Here is a 23628-nt window from a genome sequence, read left to right on the forward strand (position 1 = left end):
AGAAGAGATGGCCCCTGTTCTGATGTAATGGAACAGTCTGAGTTATGGGTAGGAGAGATAACACCTGTTCTGATGTAATGGAACAGTCTGAGTTATGGGTAGGAGAGATAACACCTGCTCTGATGCAATGGAACAGTCTGAGTTATGGGTAGGAGAGATAACACCTGTTCGGATGTAATGGAACAGTCTGAGTTATGGGTAGAAGAGATGGCCCCTGTTCTGATGTAATGGAACAGTCTGAGTTATGGGTAGGAGAGATAACACCTGTTCTGATGTAATGGAACAGTCTGAGTTATGGGTAGGAGAGATAACACCTGTTCGGATGTAATGGAACAGTCTGAGTAATGGGTAGAAGAGATGGCCCCTGTTCTGATGTAATGGAACAGTCTGAGTTATGGGTAGGAGAGATAACACCTGTTCTGATGTAATGGAACAGTCTGAGTTATGGGTAGGAGAGATAACACCTGTTCGGATGTAATGGAACAGTCTGAGTTATGGGTAGAAGAGATGGCCCCTGTTCTGATGTAATGGAACAGTCTGAGTTATGGGTAGAAGAGATGGCCCCTGTTCTGATGTAATGGAACAGTCTGAGTAATGGGTAGAAGAGATGGCCCCTGTTCTGATGTAATGGAACAGTCTGAGTAATGGGTAGAAGAGATAACACCTGTTCTGATGTAATGGAACTAGAGCTAGTTAACTGGCAAATAAAGGTTCCATGAATGTTCAGTTATTCCGGTTATTCATACAATACTACAATCTGAACGTCATTAAGACACGTATAACATATGAAGGGGTTCAATGTATATTTCACAAATGATATGGTGTTAAATAAAACATACTAACCCGTGAAGCCTATTGCTGTAGCAGATTGAATATTAACCGACACAAGAACAATCTGAGCAGGACATAAACTTATGCCTCGATCACACCGACAGTGTCATTGCATTCTGGTACCCCAGAAGTACATTAATTTCCAATTGGATGCTGCGTTTGCCTTTCAGCATTACGCTGCAGAGGCAGTTGCAGTGCGTTCTGTGTGGTGCACACATTGGATTTATCTAACGGATGCGTCAAACTGTATGCGTAGATGGCTTGACAGACAGCAGAATGGTAGCAGGTAGCAGAAGCAGAATTATTAACTTTTGTTGCACACATATCCAGATGATGCAGCGCACCATTTTGCGTAAGACACTGTAGGTGTGATCAAGGCGTTAGTTTTGAATAAGTTCTTTGAATATGGACATAGTTGTCATTTCTATGGGCCTATGACAGCCTTAAATTCCCACAATCGTACACAGTTGCATAATGCATCTCAACAATTTAAATAGGTTTAGAATCAAATAACAGGAATTAGCTTTTTGACTTTTCTATCCTATTCCCTATATTCATGTATCTGCCAGGTTGAGCTAAATTATAGTTAGAATACTTCTCAAGTATAAAGCAAAAGTGCTTAACATCAGACATTCAAGCACCAGATATATCAACCCCTTGACACTTGAACTCCTGAGCCACATTTCTCTGCATATAGTCTGCCTTATAGTCAGCTCTTTTTTTATAGAATGACTTTTAAAAGTCCATATAAACTGATTTATTAGCATGCCATCAGAGCAACATTATGAGATCAATAATACAAGTCCCCAAAAATATTAAAAGGAATATTGCTAGATAATATAATTTTATGTCACGTCAAGGTCTAGGCAGTAGGCACTAATTAGGCAATTGGACTAATACATCACCACATTCCGATATAAACAAGTCCCAAGCGCACATTTCTCAAATCAGCACCTGTCGGAAAAATCAAGGAATCTGTAAGGGAAGGCAATAATAGGCCTGACTTACCCCAAGAGATTACACGAGTTGAAAGCAGAGGTGGGTCAGCCGTAACACACTTGGAAGTCACTCGCTGATGAAAACAAAAAATGACCCACAGAGTGCAGCAACTCTCAGCATCCCATTTATGGATAGGCATATGACTATATATAGCTTTTACATCAACCCTCAACATCATTTCTTACTTGCAGTAGGCTAGGCTACATATCATGCAGTGTCGGCGCTTCTTTGCTCACTGTATAGGTTATAAAACATTTATTCCATTTTGCAATATTTACCAAATTTGGCCTGAGCACAATGTGTCCAGTTTACTTCATTTAAATGTCATACTTCTTTCAACTCTAGCCTCTATTTCATGAATAGGCCTACGCTACAATTGTAAGAATTTCAAATAATTGTAATATTTGTAATATTTATTTTAGCGTTAGGCTATCTTAATGCATTCTTGTTTTGCTCTATGCTCAACTGAAGGAACCAAGACGGAACCTTAAGACATACCCTGAAACCTGAACTGTAGCCAGCACTATTTTTAACGGGAGATTGGGTTAGGAGTCAACAGTCTATATTCCTAGGCTAGGCTATTCCTGCCAATAGCCCCAGATCAGAGGCAATGTCACACAGCTTGTTAGCTTTATGCAAACATTATTCATCTATTAGTTAGCTTAAATTAAAACAATAACTGCTCATTCATAGCCTTCTGTCATAAATAACATTGTACAAAATGTACGCAAAGCCTGCCCATTTGTTATAGAAATATTAAAGAGATAAATGCAATTGCAATAAACATTAAAAGTTTTTGTTTGTTGTTTTTTTACTCAACTGTGTGGCCCAGTGTAACGTCATGATAGAAGTCTGTGTTTAATATTCGTGGCGAGTATGCGCGCCTGTGGGGTATATATGGTTCATGGCGAGATGGATTACAGTTTATTTCAAATTGACGTCTAAGGTTTACTTGTTTTGCATTTTAGCAAACCCTAACCCTTTTCCTAACCTTCACCTAATTATCCTAACCTGATACGTTAATTATCCTAACCTGCTGCTTAAATTCTCCTACACAGCTACGAAAAAGTAAAGTCTGGTGAACTACCATACAGGCTGCCTGCTACAAAGATACATGTAACGCCCCACCAAGCAGACCGTCAACCAGGTTGTCATGCTGCGTCAGAGTTGCTAACTAATCGTCACGCAAATCCCTTCTCAAATCTCACGATTCCAAACCTATACGGCATTACATAGAACACATTAATTATCTCACATCTCGGAAAATATTTGTAATGTTATACTTCTTGTTCACGAAATGCGTGCTAAGATTGTTGTTTTTTTTGTTTTTTAGCTTGCGCCCAATTGACTCCATTCACTCCTTGAAGAGGTGATCTTGTCCCAGAATGCACTGCGCGGCCCATTGACTACGCATGGGAAGCGTGCCCTAATACATTTCTAATGGAGTTTCCCATCTTCTCAAAAGTATTGTAACGACCCTGGGGTTTTCAGCGCGGATATCGACTCTGCCGCTTGAGCATGCTTTTGGGGCACAGTCGATAGCGCGCTGGATTTCGGACTAGAAGGTTGAGGGTTCGAGACCTGCTCCTTGCTGTTTCATTACATTGGTGTCAGGTGTCAGACGTTGCTTGCTCCATTGCACTTCTCACATGATCTTGCGTGGCTTCAATTTTCTACACGAGACCGTGCTCGGGACACTCTTTACACAACACTTCGATAGGAAGTGATTTTTGTAGCATTGTAAGGTTAGCATTTTCGCTAACCCTAAACCTTTTCCTAAACTTAACGCCAGTCTCCTAAACTTCTACATTAATTATCATAACCTTCCTCTTAAATTCTCCTAACCTGCTACGAAAAAGTCATTTCGGTATCAAAGTGTCGTAAAAATAGTGTTTCTCCTGACAGGAGACCGTGAGACCAGTTGTTATTATTGAGTTAAAGTAGATTCCTTAATAGAAAATGACTCGAGTTAAAGTGAAAGTCAACCAGTAAAACACTACCTGAGTAAAAGTCTAAAACTATTTGGTTTTAAATATACTTAAGTATCAAAAGTAAATGTAATTGCCCAAATATACTTAAGTATCAAAAGTAAAAGTATAAATATTTTTAAAATCCTTATATTAAGCAAACCAGACAGCACAATTCTCGTTTTTTTTTATTGATGGGTGGACAAGGGCACACTCCAACACACAGACATAATTTACAAACAAAGCATTTGTGTTTAGTAAAACCGCCAGATCAGATAGAAGGGATGACCTAATAAGTGCCTGAATTGGACAATTTTCCTGTCCTGTTAAGTACTTTTGGGTGTCAGGGAAACTGTATGGAGTAAAAATAACATACTTTTATTTAGGAATGTAGTGAAGTAAAAGTTGTCAAAAATATAAATAGTAAAGTAAAGTACAGATACCCCAAAAACTTAAGTAGTACTTTAAAGTATTTTTTACTTAAGTACTTTACATCATTGCGTGAGACTCAGCTCTGTTGCAGGAAAACAATTTCACACTTTCATTATTGTTGGCTACTACCAGAGACAATAGAGAAAGCGAGACATCCACACATTTTTTAAGAATAGCGTGGCTATTCTGGTCTACCTATTGCCCCTGCCACCTTGAAGGGCTGCCCAATATCTCACTGGCTATTTTTTTCTGGTCAGGCGGGGCAGGTGGGGAGAGCTGGGAAAGGAAAATAAATAGACCATAACCATTGGTCTTACACCGTAAAGTAAGCTCACGTGAGAGAGGGAACGCCTACTTACACAGACAGGAACCGTGAACATTTTTTCCAAAGGTAAACTGCCTAAGTAAGACATCTTCATTTATCCACCATATTTTCTACAACCAGACGTCGAATCGTAGTGGCTATCTAACTTTAAACCATAAGTGATACCAGTGAGATGTCATATTGCTAATCTATAAAACAATATAAATATTTCCTCATCTAAATGGTCTTGGACAAACTTCTAGTTCTGTATACGCCAGGTTACTGTAGCGGGGTTTTACATCGATCCACAAGAACAAAATAACAAAACACAGGTAAGAACTTGTTGTGTCACTCGTAGGCTATATTGAAAATGTACCCACATAGTCTAGGCTACGTGTAGCCAGCTGGAGACAGTGTTTGTAAAATAATTAAAGTAACCCATAGCCTTCTATTGTGTAATCTCAAGTTACGCTCCCCACGACGGTTTACACAGAGTTGCAAAACAGGCTCGATTATTTGACTTGACAGCAAACCGTGGCGCTGATGGGCGCAAATATCAGCTCAATAGTATTTGGCAAGCACCAATGTAAAAATCACACAATTTAAACCATTGTAGCCTATACATGTTATTACATATGCTATATAGACTAAAAATAAAGTATTATATAATAAGCTAAAAACATTTAAGTCAGGTTGCGAAATTGTGGTGTCGGTATTGGGAGGGGGGGGGGGGTTGGGCGAATAGTACTTTTTAAAAGCATTTCCTGCAATTCTGCACAGTTTGACATGACTTATCATGCCTCTCTTGAGGGCTATGGAGGGGTATATGGATGGGCTTTTTTGAAAACACAATATAAGTGGAAGGAGAAGTAGTCACCATCACCAAATGAAGGTATTTCAAGGCAAATATTAAGGCGTAAAATATGAAGACTGAGTTGTATTATAATGATCCATCCATTGTAAGGACCGACGCTGGAGTAGAGAAGCAGGTATGGGGGAGTCAAACATTTAATTGCAACAGACATGGAACAAGACCGGACCAGCGTCAGCACAAGGACATATGACAATCAATGTTGAATCGGGGAACAGACATATATAGCGGAGGTAATGACAGAGGTGAGTGAGTCCAATAATCGCTGATGCGCGACAGGGGAAGGCATGTGGGCATAATGATGGTGGCAGGAGTGTGTAGTGCTGGGGAGCTCACGGGCGCGGAGGGGAAGAGCCGGAGCAGGTGTGACACACATGCGTATTACTTTATATTAAGAAGACACAAAAGATGAAGACTGAGTTTTATTATAGTTGGAGTTCGTCTACCTACAGTTGGAGTCGGAAGTTTACATACACTTAACTTGGAGTCATTAAAACTCGTTATTCAACCACTCCACAAATTTCTTGTTAGCGTACTATAATTTTGGAAAGTCGGATAGGAAATCTACTTTGTGCATGACACAAGTCATTTTTCCAACAATTGTTTACAGACAGATTATTTCACTAATAATTCACTGTATCACAATTCCAGTGGGTCAGAAGTAGAGGTCGACCATTATGGTTTTTCAACGCAGATACCGATTATTGGAGGACCAAAAAAGCCAATACCGATTAATCGGCTGATTTTTAAAAATGTATTTGGAATAATGACAATTACAGCAATACTGAATGAACACTTATTTTAACTTAATATAATACATCAATACAATCAATTTAGCCTCAAATAAATAATGAAACATGTTCAATTTGGTTTAAATAATGCAAAAACAAAGTGTTGGAGAAGAAAGTAATATGTGCCAATATGCAATATGTGCCATGTATGAGCCATGTAAAAATGTGTGCCATGTAAAAAAGCTACAGTTTAAGTTCCTTGCTCAGAACATGAGAACATATGAAAGTTGGTGGTTCCTTTTAACATGAGACTTCAATATTCCAAGGTAAGAGGTTTTAGGTTGTAGTTAATATAGTATTTATAGGACTATTTCTCTCTATACCATTTGTATTTCATATACCTTTGACTATTGGATGTTCTTATAGGCACTATAGTATTGCCAGTGTAACAGTATAGCTTCCGTCCATCTCCTCGGCCCCTACCTGGGCTCGAACCAGGAACGCATCGACAACAGCCACACTCAAAAAATCGTTACCCATCACTCCACAAAAGCCGCGGCCCTTGCAGAACAAGGGGAATAACTACTCCAAATTTAAAAGCGAGTGACGTTTGAAACGGTATTAGCGCACACCCAGCTAACTAGCTAGCCATTTCACATTGGTTACACCAGCCATTAGGCTGATAGGCTTGAAGTCATAAACAGCGCTGTGCTTGCGAAGAGCTGCTGGCAAAACGCACAAAAGTGCTGTTTGAATGAATGATTACGGGCCTGCTGCTGCTCAGTCAGACTGCTCTATCAAATCATAGACTTAATTATAACATAATAACACACAGAAATACGAGCCTTTGGTCATTAATATGGTCGAATCCGGAAACTATCATTTCGAAAACAAAACGTTTATTATTTTAGTGAAATACGGAACCGTTCGGTATTTTATCTAACTGGTGGCATCCCTAAGTCTAAATATTCTTGTTACATTGCACAACCTTCAATGTTATGTCATAATTACGTAAAAATTCTGGCAAATTAGTTCGCAATGAGCCAGGCAGCCCAAACTGTTGCACATACCCTGACTCTGTGTGCAATGAACGCAAGAGAAATGACACAATTTCCCCTGGTTAATATTGCCTGCTAAACTGGATTAGTAGTTATAACTAGTGATTATGATTGATTGTTTTTTATAAGATAAGTTTAATGCTAGCTAGCAATTTACCTTGGCTTCTACTGCATTCGCGTAACAGGCAGGCTCCTTGTGGAGTGCAATGGTTAGAGCGTTAGACTAGTTAACTGTACGGTTGCAAGATTGGATCCCCTGAGCTGACAATGTGAAAATCTGAAAGTCCGATCCAAGGCTGTCATTGAAAATAAGAATGTGTTCTTAACTGACTTGCCTAGTTAAATAAAGGTATAACAAATTTAAAAAATCAGATTGTTATGAAACTTGAAATTGGCCCTAATTAATCGGCCATTCCGATTAATCGGTCAACCTCTAGTCAGAAGTTTACATACACTAAGTTGACTGTGCCTTTAAACAGCTTGGAAAATTCCAGAGAATGTCATGGCTTTAGAAGCTTCTGATAGGCTAATTGACATCACTTGAGTCAATTGGAGCTGTACCTGTGGATGTATTTCAAGGCCTACCTTCCATCTCATTGCCTCTTTGCTTGACATCATTGGGAAATCAAAATAAATCAGCCAAGACCTCAGAAAAACAATTGTAGACCTCCACAAGTCTGGTTCATCCTTGGGAGTAATTTCCAAATGCCTGAAGGTACCACGTTCATCTGTACAAACAATAGTACGCAAGTATAACACCATGGGATCACGCAGCCGTCATACCGCTCAGCAAGGAGACGCGTTCTGTCTCCTAGAGATTAACATACTTTGGGGCGAAAAGTGCAAATCAATCCCAGAACAACAGCAAAGGACCTTGTGAAGATGCTGGAGGAAACGGGTACAAAAGTATCCACAGTAAAACGAGTCCTATCTCGACATAACCAGAAAGGCCGCTCAGCAAGGAAGAAGCCACTGCTCCAAAACCGACATAAAAAAAGACAGACTACGGTTTGCAACTGCACATGGGGACAAAGGTTGTACTTTTTGGGGAAAAGTCCTCTGGCTGATGAAACAAAAATAGAACTGTTTGGCCATAATGACCATCGTTATGTTTGGAGGAAAAGGGGGGAGGCTTGCAAGTCGAAGAACACCATCCCAACCTTGAAGCACGGGGGTGGCAGCATCATGTTGTGGGGGTGCTTTGCTGCAGGAGGGACTGGTGCACTTCACAAAATAGATGGCATCATGAGGGAGAAAAATTATGTAAATATATTGACGCAACATCTCAAGACATCAGTCAGGAAGCTAAAGCTTGGTTACAAATGGACAATGACCCCAAGCATACTTCCAAAGTTGTGGCAAAATAGCTTAAGGACAACAAAGTCAAGGTATTGGAGTGGCCATCACAAAGTCCTGACCTCAATCCTATAGGAAGTTGTGGGCAGAACTGGAAAGTGTGTGTGCGAGCCAGGAGGCCTCCAAAGTGCCAGCTCTGTCAGGAGGAATGGGCCAAAATTCACCCAACTTATTGCGGGAAGCTTGTGGAAGGCTACCTGAAACGTTTGACCCAAGTTAAACAATTTAAAGTCAATGCTGCCAAATACTAATTGAATGTATGTGAACTTCTGACCCACTGGCAATGTGATGAAAGAAATAAAAACTGAAATAAATAATTCTCTCTACTATTATTCTGACATTTCACATTCACATTAAAATAAAGTGGTGATCCTAAATGACCTAAGACAGGGAATTTTTACTAGGATTACATTTCAGGAATTGTGAAACTGATTTTAAATGTATTTGGCTAAGGTGTATGTAAACTTCAAACTTCAACTGTATGTGTGTGTGTGTGTGTGTGCATATGTGTTAGTGCCTTCTGAAAGTATTCAGACCGAACAAACTGTCATGGTCCAAACACACCAAGACAGTTTTGAGGAAGGTACGACAACACCTTCCCCCCCCCAGGAGACTGAAAAGATTTGGCATGGGTCCCCAGATCCTCAAAAAGTTCTATAGCTGCACCATTGAGAGCATTGTGACCGGTTGCATCACCGCCTCTTATGGCAACTTCTCGGCATCTGACCGTAAGGCGCTATAGAGGGTAGTGCGTACGGCCCAGTACTGGGGCCATGGTTCCTGACATCCAGGACCTACATATTAGGTAGTGTTAGAGGAAGGCCCAAAAAATTGTTAAAGACTCCGGTCACCCAAGTCATAGACTGTTCTCTCTGCTACCCCACGGCAAGTGGAGAGCCAAGTCTAGGACCAAAAGGCTCTTTAAGAAATTCTACCCCCAAGCCATAAGACTGCTGAACAGTTAATCAAATGGCCACCTGGACTATTTACATTGCCCCGCCCCTTTTGTTTTACTCTGCTGCTACTCACTGTTATCTATGCATAGTCACTTTACAAATTACCGCGACCAACCTGTACCCCCGCACATTGATTCGGTACTGGAAACCCCCTGTATATAGCCTCATTATTGTTATGTAATTTTCTTGTTACTCTTTGATTATCATTTTCTTTTTACTTTAATTTATGTGGTAACTATTTTCTTTACTCTATTACTTGAAATGCGTTGTTGATTAAGGGCTTGTAAGTAAGCATTTCACAGTAAGGTGTGTTGTATTCGGCGCATGTGACATAACAATTGATTTGATTTGAATTCAATTGATTGGACATGATTTGGAGAGACACACACAAGGTCCCACAGTTTATAGTGCATGTCAGAGCCAAAACCAAGCCATGAGGTCGAAGGAATTGTCTGTAGAACTCAGAGACAGGATTGTGTCAAGGCACAGATCTGGGGAAGGGTACCAAAACATTTCTGCAGCATTGAAGGTCCCCAAGAACATCATTTTTAAATGGAAGAAGTTTGGAACCTCCAAGACTTTTCCTAAACCTGGGCGCCCGGGCCAAACTGAGCAATCGGGGGAGAAGGGCCTTGGTCGGGGAGGTGACCAAGAACCTGATGGTCACTCTGACAGAGCTTTAGAGTTCCACTGTGGAGATAGGACAACCATCTCTGCAGCACTCCACCAATCAGGCCTTTATGGTAGAGTGGTTAGGCGGACGCCACTCCTTAGTAAAAGGCACATGACAGCCCGTTTGGAGTTTGCCACCAGGCACCTAAAGACTCTCAGAACGCTCAGGACCTCAGACTGGGGCGAAGGTTCATCTTCCAATAGGGCAATGACCCTAAGCACACAGCGCAGGAGTGGCTTCTTGTCTCTCGTCTCTGAATGTCTTTGAGTGGCCCAGCCTGAGCCCGGACTTGAACCCAATCAAACATATCTGGAGAGACCTGAAAATAGCTGTGCAGCGACGCTCCCCATCAGGATATGCAGAAAATAACGAGAAAAACTCCCCAAATACAGCTGTTCCAAGCTTGTAGCATCATACCGAAGAAGACGTGAGGCTGTAATTGCTGCCAAAGGTGCTTCAACAAAGTACTGAGTAAAGGGTCTGAATACTTATGTAAATGTGATATTTCTATTTTTTTTTATTTTTTTTATAAATTTGCAAAAATGTCAAAAAAATCTGTTTTTGCTTTGTCGGAATGGGATATTGTGTGTGTATATTTATCAGGGGGGGGGGAAACTATTTAATCCATGTTAGAATAAGGCTGTAAAGTAAAAAATATATAGAAAAAGTCAAGGTCTGAATACGTTTTGAATACTGTGCTCTGACCTAATGAGAATGGGTTGGCCAATCATATTTCAGGGGGGGGGGGGGGGGGGGTGGTGCTACCCCAGGCCAGGCTAACGCATTTGGGGCCCCGTGGCACCTTTTCAAAAAAATCCTAACAATATAATTCTCCTTTGACGTTATGGGCTATTGTGTATATATCAGTGATACAAAATCTAAATGTAATCCATTATCAAATTCAGGCTGTAAAACAACGAGATGTGGAATAAATCAAGGGGTGGGAGTACCTTCTAAAGGCACTGTATATACACTACATGGCCAAAAGTATGTGTCCACATTCCACTACATAGCCATATACTATGGGTGTCCACATTCCAAATTAGTGGATTTGGCTATTTCAGCCACACCATTGTTGACAGATGTATGAAATAAAGTACAAAGCCATGCATAATACATAGACAAACACTGGCAGTAGAATTGCCCGTACTGAAGAGCTCAGTGTCTTTCAACGTGTCATCGTCATAGGATGCCACTTTTCCAACAAGTCCGCTTCTCAAATTTCTTCCCTGCTAGAGCTGCCCCGATTAACTATATGTGCCGTTATTATGAAGTGGAAAGTTCTCGGAGCAACAGCGTCTCAGCCGCAACGTAGAAGGCCACACAAAATCACAGAACGGGACCGCCGAGTGCTAAAGCACGTAGCGCATGAAATATAATCTATCCTCGGTTGCTACAATCACTACCAAGTTCCGAACTGGCCCTGGAAGCAACGTCGGCACAAGAACTGTTCGTCGGGAGCTTCGTGAAATGGGTTTCCATGGCTGAGCAGCCACACACAAGTCTAAGATCACAATGCGCAATGCCAAGCGTCGGTTGGAGTGGTGTAAAGTTCCCCGCCATTGGACTCAGTGAAAACACGTTCTCTGGAGTGATGAATCACGCTCACCATCTGGCAGTCCTACGAATCTGGGTTTGCCCGATGCCAGGAGAACACTACCTGTCCCAATGCATAGTGCCAACTGTAAAGTTTGGTGGAGGAGGAATAATGGTCTGGGGCTGTTTTTCATCGTTCAGGCTCCTTAGTTTCAGTGAAGGGAAATCTTAACCCTACCGCATACAATGACATTCTAAATGATTCTGTGCTTCCAACTTTGTGGTAAGTTTGGTGAAGGACCTTTCATGCTTCCGCATGTCAATGCTCCGTGTACAAAGCGAGGTCTGTACAGAAATGGTTTGTCGAGATTGGTGTAGAAGAACTTGACTGACTGGCCTGCACAGAGCCTTGACCTCAACCCCATCGAACACCTTTGGGATGAATTGGAACACCAACTGCGAGCCAGGCCTAATCGCCCAAAATCAGTGCCCGACCTCACTAATGCTCTTGTGGCTGAATGGAAGAAAGTCCCCACAGCAATGTTCCAACATCTAATGGAAAGCCTTCCCAGAAGAGTGGAGGCTGTTATAGCAGCAAAGGGAGGACCAACTCCATCTTAATGCCCCTGATTTTGGAATGAGAGGTTTTATTTTAAATAAATTATTGTGGGGGACGAATCAACCTTTTCTGAATATCCCCTGTGGTAATTCCACCTATGATTTAAGTTGCATAGGCAATTGAAGTTTTAGGCGTTATAATTGTAAGAGTTAGCCTAACAACAAATATATTAGGCCTACAGATCATGTCAATCCAGCTATGGTCCAAAATCAACCTATCCTAATGGTATGTTTTCTTCGTTTCAGCGTAAACATGAAATCTTTGGCGCTTGTTGTCCTGCTGTGCCTTGGCTGCGGTCTGATGTCTTCCTCATTCGTACTCGCGGCGCCGTAAGTACTGGTAGGCCTGTCTGTCTGGTTAATGCACTGGTAGGCGTATCTGTCTGGTTAATGGCCTCTGCATCAAGCCCTTCATTCCAATGTAAGTAGTCTTTTTGAGACACAACTGCTCATAGGTCAGCGTGAGGCAGCTAGGATTGATCCCCCAACCTTCCAAACCCAGGACACTTTAACCACAGGGCCACTGAGTTGGTGTCATTCCGTAGCAGGTCTCAATGCAAATTCAAGGCCATTAAATGAGTGAGGCACTTTGATCATGCTAATGTTACTATTTTATTAAATGTAACCCTGCTTTATTTCAGGCATATGTGGAGTAAGTTGATCCTGACTCAACACTGGCCAAGCACATTTTGCAGTGTAAGCTACTTTATGGTTTCATAGCATAATAAACTCTACGTATCATGTGATCATCTGATTGTATAATTGATACGGTGGCCTTAAGTGTCCAGATGTGCCACCTTGTATGACAAAATAAACATTTTGATTTGCAGATGGAACACTGTGATCCCAAATTTGACTACTGGACTTTGCATGGACTGTGGTAAGGATGACCTAATAATATTCAGTAAAAAATAAAGCGCTGACTATCGTGGACTCTGTTATCTTTGTACACATTTGACCAATGTCTGTGTCTTACAGGCCAGATAAAGGCCAGGAATGCAATTCATCTTGGCACTTCAATGTAACTCTAATCCAGGTATGTTCTGCTGTGGGAAAAAACATACATTTTGCTTATTCATGACAATTTTTTTTATTTTGAAGTCAAAAGTCAAGTGTTTATAATTGTAAAAAATGAAGTGAAATGTTTGATCGTGACTATGTTTTACAGGACCTACTTCCAGATATGCAGAAGTGGTGGCCGGATCTTATAACTCCAGCATCCTCTGAATTCTGGTCTGTTCTAATTTTGTATAAATACTTTACTCCAGGTCATTGTTATATTTTCAGGTAAGAAGATTTTTCTAAACAAATGTTAGCACATTTGATCTTCTATTTACAGGCAATATGAATGGCAAAAACATGGAACGTGTGCTGCAAAAGCAGAGTCCCTAAACAGTCAACACAAATACTTTGGCAAAGCCCTGGAGCTGTATCACACGTTAGACCTTGATGGGTAAGTGTACTGAATTAACAATAGAGTATCCTCATGAAACATATGGGATAATATATGGTCTGTATACCCTGAAGCCTGATTTATGTTTCTACTAGTTATAAATTCTTTGTATGTCTTCAGAGTGATGAAGAAATTTAACATTGTGCCCTCGGAGACGTACTACACTGTAAGTACATCATTATTACTACATTACCAAGGACAATGGCATTTTGCACTGATATTAAATTGCTGTATGTTTAAAGTTAGACTTAAAGAACGCCAAGTATTTCTGCGTCATATCAAGAAACATACTATACTGTGTTAAATGAAACCCTGTGTTATGGGAAACCCGCCATAGTTTTTCATTTACTCCAAGTCATTTGACTTACTGTTCCTGTTTACAGATGTAGGATCTTGATTTGAGCCAGTTTGCTACAGAAGGAAAATAATCCTGCAGCAACAGGTCAATGTGAATTATTATGTGTAATTAATGGACATTTTTGTAAGAGTTGATACATTTTTTGTAAGGGAAACTCAAGTCAGAAATTTCAAAGTGGAAATTACAAACTTCAGAAGCCTTTTTAAACCTCAAATACACTTCACATGTTGAAGTTCTTGCATTGCAGGAAAGTTTTCCTGCAACAGGGTAATCAAATTAAGATCTTACATCTGTACTTAGCTACTGTCAGTGAAATGACTGAGATGTGTGCATGCATCCAATAGCATGCGATGAATACTCATGGTTAAATGTACTACTTCTGTGTTTTTAGTTTGACCACATCGAAGGAATCATTCTCAACTTCTACAGTGTGAAACCAAAGATTCAGTGTATTCACCCAAAGGTATCATGTGTTTTAAATATTTTTATTTTGGTCAAATGCAAACTCAAGCACAACTAGTTATTCAATTTGCCTAAAGGTTTTCTTTGAAGAGTAGAGGACTATGTGGATTGCGTACAATTTTGTATTTAGAATACATTTTCTTAATCATTCTTCATAAATAGTATTTGTTTCACACAACTAAAATGTTCAATCATGAATCCTAACCCTGAATCGAGAACGTATCACTAAGTTATTTCTTGTTCATAGGGTGGGAAGGTGCAAATCTTGGGCCAGATCGAGATCTGCTTCAACTCAGACTTCCAACTTGCCAACTGTGAGCATTCTGAGACAGACACTCTGAGACTAATTGACTTCCTCAATGTTAAGGGTACCGAGTTTAGTGTATGTGACCATGCCACACCTGTCTACTACCCTCCCCTTAAGGGGAAGCCATCAATGTAGTGGCTAGTGAGGTCTGGTTACTCTATAATCAGTTATATCTCACATGGAACACACTCTTCGAAATAAGGGTTCTTCGGCTGTCTCATAGGAGAAACCTTTTTGGTTCCCTTCCTCTGTAGAAAGGGTTCTACATGGAACTCAAAAGGGTTCTTTCTACCTGCAACCAAAAATAGTTATTCAAAGGGTTCTACTATGGGGACAGCTGAAGAACCCTTTAAGGTTCTAGATAGCACCTTTTTTTCCTGAGAGTGTAGATACAAGGTTCTACTAAGTGTGAGTTAGCTCAGAAATACTATTCTAAAGTACTAAAAACACAAGTGTTTCCAAATGAATTTGTCTACAACTATTTTCATGTGTTCTGCTTGATTCTTAGAAGCAGGTTGATCATGTTTTAACTCAGGGAATGAATCCGCTTTTAATGATAACACTCCTGAAGGCCTATACTTCCTATATAATGTTTTATAAATCATTTATATGCAAATGGCATACTAAGAGTTATATAAGGTCCTTAAATCTTGTGCTTTGCCAAATGTGTCATACAAATATGTAAAAAATGTTTTATTGTCACATACAACAAATAGGTACAGTGAAATGTGTTGTTTTACAGGGTTAGCCATAGTCAGATATTTCACCTTGTCGCTTCAGGTATTTGAACCAGCGACCTTTCTGTTACTGGCCCAACGCTCTAACTGATCATAATAACCCTAATGCCACCAGTAAAATAGTATGAAATTTGCTTTTAAATTATTATTTAAATTGTTTAAAGTATGGTCCTACTTTTTGTCAAACAAAATCTAAAGTTTAATGCACAGTTTATGAAGAAGTCTGTTCACTGCCTCCATTACTCTTGATATATGTTTTGATGTTAAAAGTGTTGAGTAATTAAGATTGTGTATGGTGGTGGTTAAAACGCATTGGTTTACATTAGTAATGCCATCTCCATAATTTGATGGAATGATGATCCTGATTTAATCAGATATACTTATTGTATCTGAAACTGATGTTGTTTCTGCTGTTAAGTTAGTTAGATTTAATTTCAGTTGTGGGATACGCTTTGGTTTTAAATGGTGGCTTTGTTTGATATGGTTCCGATCCTCTGTAATTTTTTACTGACAATGAATTAAATACATGTTTCTATTGCAGCAGTTGTACATACTCTTTACCCCTGCAATTTGCATTTTAGTGAATACACATATGCACATTCAACTACATGCCACAAGAGGTCAGGAAACGTCTACACAACACCAATGGCCAACAGAGGCAGTATACCTGTCTTACATTGTCTAGCGTTGTTCAGTCTGTTACAATAAATTACACATTTAAAGAAATGTTATATCCACAAAATGTATTACATGATATAAAAAACTCCATGTCCAGGCACTCAAATGCTGAATGAGTTTGACTTAAAATCATGTATATTTATTGTTACACACTCTTCACCATCTTAACTGCAGCTGATTAGTCAGTTTATTAGAACAAAGACGATGATTACTACTCAATCTTAACTCTCCTGAGCAAGAAGATGTCTAAATCATTTTTGTTAATGAAAGCTATTTACTATAGTGGTAGAATAGCAATGCTGGTGGTGTATAGGCTAGTTATCCCATACAGTCAGCCTTGATCTTTCCTCTTGACAGTTTACCTTGTGTGTATGAGATTTTTGGGCTGTTGGAGTACATGAGACATTGTGCTTTTTACAGACCTGGGCCTCATGCAAGGCCTCATGCAAGGCATGGAAACATACTGAAGAGCTTCATCTGTTAGTGGCTGGTGGTAAGTAAAAGCTTATTTTCGCAAGAAGTATTTAAACGGGATTTATCAAAATCCTGGGACGGAATGTATAAATAAACACACAATAACTTGTCTAACTTACATCTCATCATAGTTGAGTATTTCCCTTGCAAATGTGAACTGCAAGTTTTAATTTTGTATTACGGGCCTTGGCTGTCAGATATAATGAATATTATGTGTGGTGCAATCAGTTTTATGTCAACTGTTGTAGTAGGATAAGAGGAAAGCGGTTATAGCAGGGGTGTAAAACATACGGCCGGCGATGGGTTCCAATCCGGCTCGTGTGTGGTTTGAGTATTTTTTTATAAAAATATATTTTATGGGAGATGTTATGGACACAATATACTTTGAAATGACTAAAACCAAATCGAAACTGTAGAAATTATAATGGTTCTACATTCATGCAGTTTCTGTGTTCAGCTCACTAATAATAAACTAAATAAAACTAGACAGGAAAGGAGCACTGAAAATATAACCAAATGCGGCCCCTGGGTAAAATTAGTTTTACACCCCTGGGTTATAGTGTCAATGTGAAATCTAATTTGCCAAGAACAGGAAAAATCAAATAGGTGTAGGGGAAGCAACGGCTGCCTCAGTTGGTATTAGACACACACAGTGAGATCCATGCATCACTCCCTTGATTCTTCCTGACTGAAAACTATCAGCTGCATCACTGTTACCTAATTGGTAACCAGGCCCATTTGAAATACATTTCATTCCTCTTCTCTCCTCTCCTCTTGAGAGGTTCATTGTCTTATGTCCTCAAGTCAATGGAGACAGCATGGGATAGTCACACACACACAGGAGCACTCATGGCCTCATTCCTCAGCTCCTCTATAGCCAGGGTGGTTTCCTCTTGGTAACGGTCCTAAGCCAGATCTCATCTCGATAACGGTCCTAAGCCACATCTGATCTTGGTAACGGTCCTAAGCCACATCTGATCTTGGTAACGGTCCTTAGCCAGATCTCATCTTGGTAACGCTCCTAAACCAGATTTTTGTTACGTTACAGCCTTATTCTACAATGGATTAAATAAAAACAATCCTCATCAATCTACACACAATACCCCATAATGACAAACCAATTTTTTAAAATATTTTATTTATATAAAAAAATAGGTTGTTTACATAAGTATTCAAACCTTTTGCTACAAGACTCAAAATTGAGCTCAGGTGGATCCTGTTTCCATTGATCATCCTTGATGTCCATCTGTGGTAAATTCAATTGATTGGACATGATTTGGAAAGGCACACACCTGTCCATATAAGGTCCCACAGTTGACAGTGCATGTCAGAACAAAAACCAAGCCATGAGGTTGAAGGAATTGTCTGTAGAGCCCCGAGACAGGATTGTGTCGAGGCACAGATCTGGGGAAGGATACAAAAAAAATTCTTCAGCATTGAAGGTCCCTAAGAACATAGTGGCCTCCATCATTCTTAAATGGAAGAAGTTTGGAACCACCAAGACTCTACCTAGAGCTGGCCGCCCTGCCAAGTTGAGCAATCAGGGAGGAGGGCCTTGGTTAGGGAGGTGACCAAGAACCCGATGGCCACTCTGACAGTGCTCCAAAGTTCCTCTGTGGAGATGGGAGAACCTTCCATAATGACAACCATCTCTGCAGCACTCCACCAATCAGGCCTTTATGGTAGAGTGACCAGACGGAAGCCTTGCCACTCTACCATAGCCTGGCCAGACAGAAGCCACTCCTCAGTAAAAGGCACGACAGCCCGCTTGGAGTTTGCCAAAAGGCACCTAAAGGACTCTCAGACCATGAGAAACAAGATTCTCTGGTCTGATGAAACCAAGATTGAACTCTTTGGCCTGAATGCCAAGCGTCAAGTCTGGAGGAAACCTGACACCATCCCTATGGTGAATCATGGTGGTGGCTGCATCATGCTGTGGGGATGTTTTTCAACGGCCGGGCCTGGGAGACTAGTCAGGATCGAGGGGGAAAGATGAACGGAGAAAAGTACAGAGAGATCGTTGATGAAAACCTGCTCCAGAGCGCTCAAGACCTCAGACTGGGGAGAAGGTTCACCTTCCAACAGGAACATGACCCGAAGCACCCAGCCAAGACAATGCAGGAGTGGCTTCGGGACAAGTCTCTGAATGTCCTTGAGTGGCCCAACCAGAGACCGGAGTTGAACCCAATCGAACATCTCTGGAGAGACCTGAAAATACCTGTGCAGTGACGCTCCCTATCCAACCTGACCGAGCTTGAGAGGATCTGCAAAGACTGGGAGATACAGCCCAAATATAGGGGTGCCAAACTTGTAGCATAATACCCAAGAAGACTCAAGGCTATAATCACTGCCAAAGATGATTCAACAAAGTACTGAGTAAAAGGTCTGAATAAATATGTTAATGTTAAATATCTAAACACTTGTTTTTGCTTTCTCGTTATGGAGTATTGTTTGGAGATTGAGGGGAAAACCATTTTATCATAACAACGTGGAAAAGGTCAAGGGGTCTGAATACTTTACAAATGCACTATATGTTTTTCCAGCAGCATACTATGATTGATATTGTCAAAAGCTGCACTGAAGTCTAACAAAACCACTCCCACAAATGTTTTAATTAGCATTTTCTCTCACCCAATCAGTAATTTGTGTAAATGCCATCCGTACATGGTGAATGTCCTTCCCTATAAGCGTGCTGAAAATCTGTAAATTTATTTACTGTAAAATAGCATTGCATCTGGTCAAAAACTATTTTTTCCAAAAGTTTACTAAGTGTTGGTAACAGGCTCATTGGTCGGCTATTTGAGCAAGTGAAGGGTGCTGTACTATTCTTGGGTAGCGGAATGACTTTTGCTTCCCTCCAGGCCTGAGGGAGCACACATCTTTGTAAACTTAGATTGAAGAGATGGCAAATAGGAGTGGCAATATCGTCCGCTATCATCCTCAGTAATTTTCCATCTAAGTTGTCAGACTCAGGTGGCTTGTCATTGTTGATAGACAACAATACTTTTTTCACCTCTTCAACAGTCACAAAATTACAATGCTTGTCTTTCATAATTTGATCAGTTAAGCTTGGATGTGTAGGTTTGGCATTTATTCCTGGCATGTCATGCCTAACTTTGCTAATCTTGCTAATGAACAAAATAATTAAAGTAGTTGGCAATATTAGTGGGTTTTGTGATGAATGAGCCATCGGATTTAATGAATGATGGAGCTGAGTTTGCCCTTTTGCCCAAAATTTCATTTAAGGTGCTCCAAAGCTCTTTGCTTCATAGTGTAGTCTCTTCTTTTTATTCAGTTTAGTGACATGATTTATCAATTTGCAGAACGTTTGCCAATCGGTTATACAGCCAGACTGTCAAGACCCGGTTATGAACTCGGGTCTCCGGTGTGAGAAACAGTCACTTAGCAAACTGAGCCACTAATAGTCAGCAGAACCCAGAAGATGAGGCAGACACAGCAGTACTAGAGACGGTGTTTTAATAAAGTAAAAAGGAAAGTTCTTCAGGCAAAAATATAAATCCACAACATCAAAAGTAATTCCAAGAGAACAAAGGTCATCTTCCAAGTCAAAAGGTAAATCCACAAGGTGGTAGGTACAGCAGAAAAAAGCCTCATAAGATAATCAAAAATAAATAAACAAGAACAGAGTTCCACAAGAGCGTCCAACGGGCACAACAAATGTTCACAGCATCACTGGGGCTGGGTGCTAACATTCAAACACAGAGCAAAGAACTGAGGAAAACTAAAGGTTTAAATACAATCAAGGGAAACGAGGCACAGGTGCAAATAATAACTGGAAACAAGGGAAAACAAAAGGGTCAAAAAGCACAATGGGGGCATCTAGTGACCAAAACCGGAACAACCCTGGCCAAATCCTGACACAGACTTTGTTGCCGTTCCTTTTGCCTCATCCCTTTCAACCATAACATATTTTTCAATTCCTCATCAATTCACCGAGAGAAATTTTTTTTACAGACATTTTCATAATGGGTGCATTCTTATTAGTAACTGGAGAAAGCAGTTTAATAAATGTGTCAAGTGCAGTGTCTGGTTGCTCATCATTACACACCACAGACCAGCAAATATTCTTTACATGATCAGCATAGGAATCACTACAAAACCTCTTGTAGGACCTCTTATACACAATATTAAGTCCAGCCTTTGGAACTTTGGTTTTCCTAGATATGGTAATATTGTGATCACTATAGCCGTTGGATTTGGATACTGCTTTACAGCAGATTTCTCTATCATTAGTAAAGATGTGGATGATTTCATTCTCTATAGCCAGGGTGTTTTTCTCTTGGTAGAGGTCCTAAGTCAGATCCAGTCAACTGGCTTTTAATCAGTGTGCATTCATGGGAGCTAGCACCAGAGATAATGGTAATGGCTGATAGCAATTCTGTCTGCCGTTGAAAGTAATAATTTTGTCATTCACTCATCTGTGGTAGATGAGAGCTAAGATCCTGTGTTGTCTGCCCTTTTTCCTGTGAGGGCAACTGGGCCGAAAGGAAGTCATTTCACCTTGAGTCATCGCTGTTTCTCCCTGACCAGAGTGAGTGGTGAAAGTAAGGCTGATTTCGTCTTCGCCTCGTTGACCGAAGACAAGGGTCCTTATGAAGAGCTCCTGAATACACCAGAGGATAGTATAATGGAACAGTATTTGTGTTTTATATGGTGAGTATGTGATATCCTTTATTATGAATGTAAAAAAAACAAGTGGATACATAGTGAGAGTATCCAGCTCTCTACTGTAATGACGTCTAATCTGCATCAATAGAAAGGAGGAGTTTGGAGGACTTGTACAGAGAACTATATACTGGCTAACTGATGTATATGCAGTTTAGCCATTTTGTCATGAATTTTGTTCTGGAGGCAGCTCTACAAAGTGGTCACTAGCTGGCACAGCCACATTCATAAAATTAGATTTTAAACCTAACCTTAACCACACCGTTAACCCTAATGCCAAACTCTAACCTTAACCACACTGTTAACCCTAATGCCAAACTCTAACCTTAAATTAAGACCAAAAAGTTAATATATGTTTAGTTTAATTTTTAAATTATAGCCAATTTTGACTTTGCAGCTAGCCTATCTAAGGGGACATCGCTCAGTTCTGCCTCCAGGACAAGACTCATGACAGTAAATGTCAAGCTGCAATGTATACAGGACCAATATATGTTGTAGTTGTTAGTAGTCCAACAAAGGTGATACATGCAGAGTTCCTATATATTTCTTTAAGCAGCTGTGTAGTCCTCAAAACCACATAACCTAGAAATGCATTAATGTCTAGTGCTCTGCCTGTCCTCATAAATCTAGTTAAATGATGGTAATCCTTCAGTGATACAACAGTCAAACACAATAAGAGAGATCTGCTGATTTTCAGACAAATCTCTATTTCCCAGGAAATGACACTGATAAAGAGTGCCACTGGCTAGCCTGATTTATCAGCCTTCACCAATGCATTTTATGGTAGTGAGTTGATTAAATATATAATTGCAACTCACCTATGCTGTGATTAGAAATATTAAGTTATATTTTATCGTCAGTCGTCTAAGGAATCACAATATTTCAAGGAAATGAATAAATACATGATAAGATCTTGCTACTAGTATACCTCATTTGGGGGGCTTATCTAGGAACATCCAGGTGCAAGATGCTGTATTAAACGTGTGCAGCTACACAGGTGAGATGAAGGGAGGCATATCTTTTCACAGCAGACCTATAAACACAGCCAGGGTGACCACTGCTCCATTACTCACTCTCCAGAGAGCTGAAAGAACAGGAGACGGACATGAAGACTAGACAGATACGGGCGGCTGACATTCTGGGTCCTGATGGATTGCTCTCTATGGATCACAGCACCCCTGGCTTTGGGTGAGATAAGCTTAATCAGCCACAGGTCAGACCTGGCTACAGCCCAGATACTTCTCCACCTCTGTATCTCTGTCTCCAAGCATTCTATAGCTTGTATGTTCCATGCCTAACAAAAGTCCTTCCAGCCAATTAGACACAGCAAAGCAGTACCTAGGCAAGGGTTTGGGACTGCACTGATAACCATGGCATTTCTCATTAATGTGCATCCTGATATTTGAGGGTCAATGTGTAATGGCCAGTCTTTCGGGATAATTACATTTTACTTACGTAAAATACATTTCTTTTCACGTGAGTGAGCATGAACGATGGCTCAAATGATGTGCTCAGTGAATATATTAAGGTACCTTCTTAAACAAGATAAATGTTAAGCCGTACTCTCTATCAGAGATTTTACACATTTATTTTAATTAATGTCTACCTCTAACAAGGAACAGTATTATGACTTGGTAATTCAATACAGTTTAGGTGAATGTCAAATCCTCTGAAGGAATATTTAAATCTATAATGCGATTTAAAGAGTACAGTAATGTGGATATAATACTACAATCCTCCCATTTCATTTATGGTATGACTTGAACATAAATGTAAGGTTCTGATATACTGTAAATAAATATACATCTGCATTACTGTATGTGCAGGCTAAGGTTCAGATCTACTACTGTATTCAGGCAGTTATTATGCTTCGGCTCCATGGGGACCGGTGCAGTATGGGAGACTTACATCATCTGTTTTCAAACAGGATTCAAGGTGGGCTTTCTTGAGTAATGGCTTTCTTCTTGCCACCCTACCAAACATGCTTGGGGGTGTGTATTTATTCCTTGTGTTATTATTTTTCTAAAAAATATATATGTATAATTCTCTCTGCATTGTTGGGAGGGGCCCGTAAGTACGCATTTCACTGTTAGTCTACACCTGTTGTTTACAAAGCATGTGACAAATACATTTATTTGATA

At 40.2% G+C, this 23628-nt stretch overlaps 2 protein-coding genes and 1 long non-coding RNA gene across 7 annotated transcripts in view; 2 read left to right on the forward strand and 1 right to left on the reverse strand.

Annotated features, from left to right (window-relative positions):
- Positions 1-2367, reverse strand: part of LOC110499392 (myomesin-2) — a 42782-nt gene extending 40415 nt beyond the window's left edge. The window contains exons 1-2 of one of the 4 annotated variants that reach the window (XM_036956247.2): positions 2109-2367; positions 1840-1903 (exon numbers count right to left, since the gene is read on the reverse strand). The gene's annotated coding sequence lies outside the window, so the exon portion shown is untranslated. Of the gene's footprint in view, positions 1-1839; positions 1960-2108 lie in introns of those variants that run through there. The other 3 variants (XM_090213060.1, XM_090213059.1, XM_036956248.2) reach the window with 3 other exon arrangements.
- Positions 2368-4353: 1986 nt separating this feature from the next.
- On the forward strand, positions 4354-16189 carry LOC110499393 (ribonuclease T2). Of its 2 annotated transcripts, none has more exons than XM_021576511.3 (10): positions 4354-4620; positions 12579-12662; positions 12974-13028; positions 13163-13212; positions 13311-13368; positions 13501-13565; positions 13672-13785; positions 13906-13951; positions 14535-14606; positions 14853-16189. In XM_021576511.3, the coding sequence occupies exons 2-10, from the start codon at positions 12586-12588 to the stop codon at positions 15045-15047; spliced, it is 732 nt and encodes a 243-aa protein (XP_021432186.2). In that variant the 5' UTR covers positions 4354-4620; positions 12579-12585; the 3' UTR covers positions 15048-16189. The 2 variants fall into 2 exon arrangements, with proteins under 2 accessions (XP_021432186.2, XP_021432185.2); XM_021576510.3 differs by having other exon boundaries at positions 4565-4865.
- A 4930-nt stretch (positions 16190-21119) lies between these two features.
- Positions 21120-23301, forward strand: LOC149974597 (uncharacterized). The gene is made up of 2 exons (XR_016489507.1): positions 21120-21475; positions 22568-23301. It is a non-coding gene; the product is annotated as an uncharacterized LOC149974597 (long non-coding RNA).
- The last annotated feature ends 327 nt before the right edge of the window (positions 23302-23628 follow it).

Source organism: Oncorhynchus mykiss, chromosome 20 (genome assembly GCF_057628025.1).
Source record: "Oncorhynchus mykiss isolate SJ-2025 chromosome 20, ASM5762802v1, whole genome shotgun sequence".
NCBI lineage: Eukaryota > Metazoa > Chordata > Actinopteri > Salmoniformes > Salmonidae > Oncorhynchus > Oncorhynchus mykiss.